Raw genomic sequence first — 10,231 nt, 5'->3', positions numbered from 1 at the left:
CCCATAAAGCTCTTTAACTGTTGTCATATTTGATATTTGCACTTTAGACTCCTTATTCGCGTTATTAAATGACATCTCCTGATTCATGCTCCATTCTCTAATGACATGCAACAGCTTTTCTCATATCTTCTCACCAGTAATTGGCCTTTTACAGCAGCGTTAATGGAAAAAGTGAGCGCATTCAATCCTGAAGTGCACAGCGCCACCCATAGACAGGAAGAAATAAGATTGTTATTTTTCTAAATTGGTCACCTGCACTCTCGAGAACATGAAATCTGCTTTTTCAAATATTATAATCTGTGTGGCCTCACTTTGTAGTAAAGGGAGCATTATTGTCGTTGTAACGTCAGATTGGATATATTTGTATACATATAATGCTGGAAAAGAATAGGGGAGATTGTGTTTGTGATTATTCGGTTATCCAGCAGAGGGCGTCATCGCACAAAGTGAAAACCTCTTGTTTAAATCTACTTCATTATGGTTATGGTTTCAGTTGTGTCGTAATAACCCTGTTATTCCTTGTAAAATTAAATAATTATAATCAAGTTTGCTTCCCCAAAATGCACTTTTTTCCAGAAAAAAAACACCTATATTCTGAATGGAAATGTCTTCTAATATCCTGATTTTTTTTATGTTTTCTTGTAACGTTGCTAAAATAAAGAAATTAATGTTTTGCTACAATATCTTGATTTTCTTAATCAAGATATTAATTGGTTGGTTGTTTCTTGACTTTTTTTTTTTTTTTTTAATTAATCAGTCCAACAATGGGGCACGGTGAATGAAAGATTAGTGCCTTGATCTGCCTCATAATACAAAGGTCCTGAGTTCAATCCCGGGCTCGGGATCTTTCTGTGTGGAGTTTGCATGTTCTCCCCGTGACTGCGTGGGTTGCCTCTGGGTACTCCGGCTTCCTCCCACCTCCAAATACGTGCACCTGGGGATAGGTTGATTGGCAACAATAAATTGGCCCTAGTGTGTGAATGTTGTCTTTCTACCTGTGTTGGCCCTGCAATGAGGGGGCGACTAGTCCAGGGTGTACCCCGCCTTTCGCCCGATTGTAGCTGAGATAGGCTCCAGCACCCCCCGCAACCCCGAAGGCAATAAGCAGTCGGAAATGGATGGATGGACAGTCCAACAAAATAATACACAATAGTATATTACAATTACAATTCCAAAACCAAACCCGGCCCAGCAATCAACAGAACAATTGAGGATACACACACATGACACAAAACAATCTAAAAGCAGTCAAACAAAAATGAATAACAACAGTATCAATATTAATAAGAATACCAACATAGCACTTAGTAGAAATCCCTCATTTAGATTATCATCACAGCCCTTAATAAAATATTAAAAACATTTAAAAAATGAACAATAGTGTCACAGTGGCTTATACTTGCATCACATCTCAAAAGCTTGACAACAAATATAAAATAAGTCATATTTTAGGTTCATTTAATAGTTAAAACAAACTTAATTAATGCATCCCATTTTCCAATATATGACTCATTATCTAAACTAAATAAATTTTTTTCAACAGATATCTCCATAGCTTGGACTATCAACATTTATCCAACATCTGACTTTTTTTTTTTTTTACTTTTTCTTATGGTAAATTGGTTGTACTTGTATAGCGCTTCCCTAACCCTTTTTAAAGGAGCCCAAAGCGCTTTGACAGTATTTCCACATTCGCCCATTCACACACACATTCACACACTGACAATGGGAGCTGCCATGCGAGGCGCTCACCAGGAACCCATCAGAAGCAAGGGTGAAGTGTCTTGCCCAAGGACACAACGGACGTGATTAGGATGGTAGAAGGTGGGGATTGAACCAGTAACCCTCAGATTGCTGGCACAGCCACTCTACCAACTTCGACACGCTGTCCCCCATCATATCAAGCGGTAGAAAATGGATGGATGGATGGATCTCAGATTTTATCTTTTAAATGTTTTATTTTTGTAAAATTACATCTTCATCCTTGGAATTTACAACCCATTTCTCATATGTTGTCCCCCCAGAATTATTTTCATGTAAAATCTCAGCTTTATTAAAAACAAATTAAAAATTCCGAAAAAAAAAAAAGGTCCAACTTTTTTCTTACACATTGCAAATTTCCTTTTATTCAACATTTATTTTTTATTTTTTGTACATTTTCTAATCATTTCACAAGTATTAAAAATGAACCGTATGTTTGTGATTGTAGATATTATTGTCGTTAAACTGAAAGCATTGAAACTGTGTTTTAATTATGCTACTGGCAACCGACAGAGAAATATGTAATACAGTAAAATGAATTGAAATCTTTTTAAAGTATCACAAGTAGATTTATTCAAACTGACATGGTTTTGTCAGTAACACATTGTGAATATTTGCATAGTGCATAGGTTGTTGATACTTTGTCATGTTGTGAGACAAAGAACGTTCATTTGACACATTAAAAAAAGTCACATAAATGAGAAGTCTCTTTGTTTCTGTCCCAATTTGGGAAATTTCAAAAAGTAGAGGACTCATCCAGGCGGACACTCCTGCTCTTCTACAGTAGCATACCAAGGGTGTCCATCATGTGTCCTTAGGAAGGAAGTGGTCGCACAGCTGACGAAAGAGTCAATAAAAAAAAACAGTAGTGAATTAAGATAAACACAATTATAAAATGACTGGCAATGAAATTCAAATATTTCTGTTGTTCTAGAATAGTGTGTTGAGCCCGGGGCTCATTGTTGGGCCACGAGCAACTCCAGGAGGGCCGCCAAAAAATTATGTTTCTCAGCTGTGGTCCATATGATTCACAGCAGTACCCAGTTGCGATAGAATTTTCCACCACTTGCGGCAGTAATGACAATCATAAGCAAAAAGAAGAAGTCAAGTCTACAAAAGTTTAAGCGCAAAAATTAGGACTGAAGTGTTGTAGCTTTAATTTAATTTAATTTTATAAACTGTTCAGTTAAGAAACATTATTATTAATTTAGTTTATTTTAGCATTACCTAATTGTATGTTATTATTTTTGTCATCAGTTATTTATGAGTCCCTTCTTCAATATTTTTGGTTAGTACACATTTTTGTAAATCAGCCTGAACTAATCCTGAGGTTTATGTGTCAATATAATAACCTTTGTGATTGACACATGCTTTCATATCTTACAAGGTTTGAGTTTATTTCAAACATACAACATGATACATCACAATTTCCAGTTTCTCTTTTCAATATGTTCGAAAATGAGTAGGAAGAAGCAGAGCTTATTTAATCCCACCCCTTTTCTTTTACATAACAGTTGCTAAAACTTTCGTTCACTTCCTGCTCTTAATTTATTCATAATATACTGTATAAGTAATCACAATAAAAATTAAATAAATACTTGGTGAAGTAAGTTATATTTCATGTGATGAGATGAGTCAGATTATTTTGAGAATGAATTAATTGATTAAATAAATTCAGAATGCTTATCATGTTTCTACTTCGTAAGCACTTTAAGTTTGAAGAGTTTCTTGAAGTGGATCATATTAGTATATTGCTTGATTGCTTTGCTTAATCCATTCCATAATTTAATTCCACATACTGATATACTGAAGGTCTTAAGTGTTGTATGTGCATACAAATATTACAAATTACATTTTCTCTAAGATTATATATCTCCTATTTTTTTGAGAAGAATAGTTGTATATTCTTGGGTAGCAGGTTATAATTTGCTTTGTGTATCATTTTAGCTGTTTGCAAATTCACGATGTCGTGGAATTTCAGTATTTTTGATTCAATAAAGGGTTTCTATGTTCTCTATATTCAACATTATGTATTATTCTAACTGATCTTTTTTGTAACACCGTTTATGAATGAAGTGTACTTTTGTAGTTATTTCCCCATATTTCCACACAATAACTCAGATATGTTAACACCAGCGAGCAGTAGAGAATATGAAAACCTGTTAACCTGTAAAACTGTAAATGCATTAAATGTAACAATTGAACATGATTAACATTGAGAATAAGATGACTAATTTAGTTTTAATGTTTGCATGAGCTCCGGTTGTCTATGTAAAGCAGAACTAGGCCTTCTGCAGCCCGCGAGCCTGTCCGCCCGTGTAAGGCCAATCATAAATTATAAAATACATTTAAAAAAAAATCTATGTTGAGTATGCAATACAACAGTGCTGCTTTTGTTTTGAAAGAGTTATTTGTATTACGTTCGTGTGCACGTATGCGCGTGCGTGATTGTGAGTGAATGTGAACAGCAGCAATTACAAATTACAACTTTAAAAAAAAAAAAATCTATGTCGTGCGTGCAATACAACTGTGCTGCTTTTATTTTGAAAAGTGTTATTTATGGAGTATGCCCGTGTGTAACCTGTGAGTGAAGATGAACAAGTCATGCCCGGTAACCACCGAGACGCTAAAAAAAGAAAAGTTGATGACGAGTGCCGTGTTTTCAACAAGACATGGACTGCCAAGTATTTCTTTACAGAAATTAAAGGTAAAACCATGTGCTTAATTTGTGGTACACAGGTTGCTATGTTTAAAGAATATAATTTGAATCGCCACTACACGACAAAGCATGAGGAAAAATACCGGAATCTGTCTGATTAAGAGCGCCCAAGGGAGGCTGATGAATTGATGGTAAAACTGCAAACCCAACAAGGACTTTTTGCCAAATTTTACACCCCCATAAATGCAGCCGTCAGGACGAGTTTCGTCATTTCTCACAAAAATCGCCACAAAAAGTAAGGCGTTTTCTGACAGAGTTTATTAAAGGCCTACTGAACCCCACTACTACCCACCACGCAGTCTGATAGTTTATACATCAATGATGAAATATTAACATTGCAACACATGCCAATACGGCTTTTTTAGTTTACTAAATTACAATTTTAAATTTCCCAGGAGTTTCGTCTTGAAAACGTTGTGTAACGTCACGCGTTTTTAGAAAGTATGAGCGCTGCGCACACACACAGCTAAATGTCGTGTGCTTAAACGGCATAATTACACAGTATTTTGGAGATCTGTGTTGCTGAATCTTTTGCAATTTGTTCAATTAATATTGGAGAAGTCACAGTAGAAAGATGGAGTTGGAAAGCTTTAGCCTTTAGCCACACAAACACACGGTGATTCCTTGTTTAAAATTCCCGGAGCTGAAACTTTACTATGGATCAGAGTGCGGTCAAGCGAACATGAATCAAGACGGAATGTCAACCAGCAGGTTTCGGTGAGAAAATTGTGGTTAAAAAGTCAGTCCTTACCGGAGAAAATCTGAGCTTGTGCCGTCCATAGCTGCCGTCGACTCCCCTGAGACACTGCGCGTCAAGACACCCGTGGAGACATCTTTCCGGCTATCAGGTACTATCTAACTCACTAAAACACTAGCAACACAATAGAAAGATAAGGGATTTCCCAAAATGATCCTAGTACATGTGTTTAAAAACATTGGAATCCGTCCCAACGCAATCGTGTTTTTTTTTTTTTTATAACTCGTTTTTTTTTTTTCTAGTCCGTCACCATCAATATCCTCAAACACAAATCTTTCCTCCTCGCTCAAATTAATGGGGAAATTGTCGTTTTCTCGGTCCGAATAGCATTTTTTGTTGGAGGCTCCCATTAAAAAAAATGTGAATAGGTGAGGAGCCCCCACACTTGCGACGTCATCGTCTACGACTTCCGGTAGAGGCAGGGCTTTTCTCTTAACACAGACAGTTGCGAACTTTATCGTGGATGTTCTCTACTAAATCCTTTCAGCAAAAATATGGCAATATCGCGAAATGATCAAGTATGACACATAGAATGGACCTGCTATCCCCGTTTAAATAAGAAAATCTCATTTCAGTAGGCCTTTAAGGAGAGCTTATTGGACTCTGTTGCGCTGATATGCCCGGAGAAGAGGGGTGAATTTGAGAATGTGTCACTCTCCCGACGCACTTTAACGTTGCGGGTTGAGACCATCGCTGGAAACTTGGAGATTCAGCTGAAAAACAAAACGGCCGACTTTGATTGGTTTTCCCTGGCTTTGGATGAGAGCTGCGATGTACGTGACACCGCCCAGCTGCTCATCTTCTTACGTGGGATAACTTCAGACTTTCAAATCACGGAGGAGCTGGCAGCCATGCAGTCAATTAAAAGGGACAACCACAGGTAAAGATTTGTTCACAGAGGTAAATGCGTTTGGACATGTTAGGACTGAAATGGGTCAAGCTGGCAGGTGTGACAACAGATGGTCGTCCAAATCTGACGGGGAAAATGTTGGACTTTTAAAGAGGATGCAGAATAAAATGACAGAAATTAACCCTGTGTCTAGAAATTGACATTTCTGCATTGTATTATATGTCAGGAAGTGTTGTGTAAGACAGTGTTAAAAATAAAACCATCAAAACCAATCCCCTTTGGTATAAAGTTAAGTTAGGTTAAATGAAATTAATATTATTATTATTATTAATTATTATTATTTTTTTTTTTTATGTTACGGTGTATCAAAAATAATAGTAAGCAAAATTTAATTGAAATATTGTCGATGTGGCCCTCCAGCAGTGCTCGGGTTGCTCATGCGGATGTTGTAAGCATTTCACCAATCTTGCGCACTTTGTATATTTGGACACGATCTAACAGCAAAATAGTCTCCCAACACTGCGTAGATGACATCAAGGCTTATTTATTCAAGCGTGAGGGTTGGGAAACGAAGGTGTTTGGCGAGGGAAGTGTGGATTCAGGCCGGGGGGCCTATTTCAAGTTCCAGGTAACCCTACATTAATATATTTTATAAATAGTAAGCCAAGTTGTTGTAGTAGTTTAGTCATGGATGTACACTGTATAGTGATGAATCCAATAAACATTTGATTTGATTTGACATTAAATTTGCAAAATGCGGTTGCGCATTTTGCAAATTGTGCTTATTGGTATTGTGCTTACAACACGGCCCCCAGTAAAAATGTATTGCCCAACCCTGATGCAAAGGAAAAGTTGGCCCACGAGGTCAAAAAGGTTAAGAAGCCCTGTTCTATAACAATAACAAAAAGTTGTATTTTTTTTTTCAAAAAGGTTGTATTTTGTCTGCAGTGGTTTAGAGTAGTGACGTCACGTCTCACAGCTCATTTATTATGCAACATGAAATAATAGGTTGATACGGTATCGTCATTTTGCACACGACGTTCCTAATTAATTCAGAAATAAATTAATTTCATAATGTAAAAATAAAGGGTGTGTTTGAGGCCCCGAAAGAATCGGCTCCTTTAAAAGAACCCATTCATAGTTTAGAGTTTTTAAGTTTTTGTTTTAATGCATTAAAAATATATATGTATGATGGACTAAAACAATAAACACTGTTAAGTTAATACAAAAAACATACTTAAACAAGAAGTATTTTGGTAACATTTCACTAGGTTTAAACAGATAGCTGCTACGTTTACGTCAGTTCATTTTACCTTCACGACAAGTCCAGTTTCTTCTGTGTCTCCGTCAGTTTATCCTGAAGTCTCCTCTTCCTCCAGTCCAGGAACTTTCTCCGCATCCTGTTGGCCTGCCAGCCAGCTACGAAGCCCGCCAGGAAGGAAACAACGACGGCGGCTTGTACTGACCTCTCCGAGAAGTCCGCCATGCTCGCTTGTTTCACCTCCTCTTCTCCCGAATGTCGTAAGTTGAAAAAAAAAAGGGCACAGGTGGAGATCTCGCGATATTTCAGTCTACGTTAAACTCGCCTGCTTAGATAGCAACGCAGGCTTCAAAATAAAAGGCGGAAGTCGAAAACGGCACTGAACCGAGGTGTGTCGAAATATAACATTTGTTATATTTTTTTTATACTGATATATATTTCGCTTTGAATATCATGTTAAGTTATAGGAATGAAACTTGAAACCACGAAGCCGTTTTAGCTTTTATATTGAACTTGTTGAACTGATACCGAAGTACATGTCAATCTACTTCCTAAACGTAAATGACCGCCATAACCACAACACCAGGGGGAGCTCCACAAACTACGTTAAACCCAGATTCCGATCTAACAAAGGTCTTAAGGCATTCTCTTTCTATGCCACATCAATGTGGAATGCACTCCCAACAGGTGTAAAAGTAAGTGCATTTCTATATTCCTTCAAAACCACTCTAAAACAACACTTCCAAGCAACTTCCTCCCTTTACTAATACCCTCCTCCATTCACATCCCATCTCCCCGGATTATAAATAACCTAATGTAAATAATCAAATGTACTTCTAATGTATATACTTGTTCTTATGCTATCTGAACTCACTATTTTCTCTGCTGGCTGTACATATCTTACTAAGTAAGACCTTCACTGTTTCAAAGTCCATTTCTCTGTTGATGCAATTGTTGATGACTGAAGTGCTGATATCAACCAAAGCTCCTCATCCGACCCCCAGATTGTAAATAATGTAAATAATTCAATGTATATACTATGATGATTAACCTGTGTGATGACTGTATTATGCTGATAGTATATATTTGTACCATGAATTGATTAACGTGGACCCCTACTTAAACAAGTTGAAAAACTTATTCGGGTGTTACCATTTAGTGGTCAATTGTACAGAATATGTACTGAACTGTGCAATCTACTAATAAAAGTATCAATAAATTGTAAATCTGCACTACTGTTTACCGTTCTCTTGTTAACCGCCATTTTTCATTCTGACTCCTTCGCTTTTTTTAGCTGTCTCAAAACAAATGAATAGAAAGTGCCCTTGAGTGGATGCAACACAACAACCTACCTCAATTATAAACATTACATATTCCACCTTTAACTGTCAAAAAAAGCTAGATAATTAAAGAATATTATAGAATATTATTTATTTTATTTTTTCTCCTATGTCCCCCCCTCCCTTGCGGTGGCCATGGATGAAGTACTGGCTGTCCAGAGTCGGCACCCAGGATGGACCGCTCGTCCAGAGTCGGGACCCAGAATGGACAGCTCACCTGTGTATCGGTTGGGGACAACCCTGCGCTGATGATCCGCCTCCACTTGGGATGGTTTTCTGCTGGCTCCACCTTGGATGGGACTCTCATTACTATATTGGATCCACTTTGGACTTGATTCTCACGGTTACGTTAGATCCACAATGGATCTGACTTTTACAATATCATGTTAGATCCGCTCGACATCCATTGGTTTCGGTCCCCTGGGGGGTGGGGGGGGTTGCCCACATATAGAATAGAATAGAAATAGAATAGAAAGTACTTTATTGATCCCTGGGGGAAATTCAGAACCACAGTTCGCTCACAATAAACAATAATAATAATAAATAATACATATGACATATATTATATATATATAATATATGAATATTATAAATATATTCTACATATATTCTACATTTAAGTGCAGTCAAGAAGGAACATATGCATTATACAGTCTGATGGCTGTCGGTATAAAGGAGCTCCTGTGTCGTTCCGCATACAAGGAAGCGCTCGCCACCACCGACTCGTAGAACATCTTCATCATCTTTGTACAGACGTTGAAGGATCCTAGCCTCCTGAGGAAATAGAGGCGGCTCTGCCCCCTCTTGTAGAGGGCCTCAGCGTGTTTTGACCCATTCAGCTTGTTGTCGATGTGTACTCCGAGGTATTTATAATCCTCAACCATGTCCACATTGACCCCCCTGATGGAAACAGGGGTCGCCAGAGTACTCCTCCTTCCCAGGTCCACAACCAGCTCCTTGGTCGTCGTCACATTGAGCTGGAGGTGGTTCTTTCCACACCATGTGACAAAGTCCTCCACCAGTGCCCTGTATTCCTCATAATCACCATCCTCAATACACCCCACTATCGCAGAGTCATCAGAAAACTTCTGAAGGTGGCAGGACTCTGATTGATAGTGGAAATCGGTGGTGTAAATGGTGAAGAGGAAGGGAGAGAGGACTGTGCCCTGCGGGGCCTCGGTGTTGCTGACCAGCCTGTCAGACACAGAGTCCTGCGGTCGAATCTACTGTAGTCTGTCATTTAGGTAATCTACAACCCAGGACACCAAGGGTGCCTCCACCTGCATCTTCTCCAACTTCACACCCAGTAGCCCAGGCCGTATAGTATTGAAAGCACTGGAGAAGTAAAAAAAATACGGTCCTCTCCAAGGTTTGTCATAGGCATCATTGTCTACATCCCACTGGGGTGAGTTTTTCCTTGCCCTTATGTGGGCCCTACCGAGGATGTCATTGTGGTTTGTGCAGCCCTTTGAGGCACTTGTGATTTAGGGCTACATAAATAAACATTGATTGATTGATAATTATAAACGACTGACGAAGGCCA

The 10,231-nt window shown here is 38.2% G+C and overlaps 1 protein-coding gene across 1 annotated transcript; it reads right to left on the bottom strand.

The window, feature by feature from the left end:
* Positions 1-2,308: 2,308 nt before the first annotated feature.
* On the bottom strand, positions 2,309-7,627 carry LOC133553002 (mitoregulin-like). The gene is made up of 2 exons (XM_061900719.1): positions 7,401-7,627; positions 2,309-2,598 (listed from the first exon to the last, which is right to left on the bottom strand). The coding sequence occupies exon 1, from the start codon at positions 7,571-7,573 to the stop codon at positions 7,403-7,405; it is 171 nt and encodes a 56-aa protein (XP_061756703.1). The 5' UTR covers positions 7,574-7,627; the 3' UTR covers positions 2,309-2,598; positions 7,401-7,402.
* Between the last annotated feature and the right edge of the window lie 2,604 nt (positions 7,628-10,231).

This window comes from Nerophis ophidion, linkage group LG05 (genome assembly GCF_033978795.1).
Source record: "Nerophis ophidion isolate RoL-2023_Sa linkage group LG05, RoL_Noph_v1.0, whole genome shotgun sequence".
In the NCBI taxonomy this organism is placed as follows: Eukaryota; Metazoa; Chordata; class Actinopteri; order Syngnathiformes; family Syngnathidae; genus Nerophis; species Nerophis ophidion.
Note: the sequence above shows the minus strand (reverse complement) of the source record. Positions and strands in the feature narration are given on the sequence as shown.

What these genes read in the sequence shown, in the direction of transcription:
- LOC133553002 (XM_061900719.1), bottom strand. Translation starts at nt 7,573, where the DNA reads ATGGCGGACTTCTCGGAGAGGTCAGTACAAGCCGCCGTCGTTGTTTCC.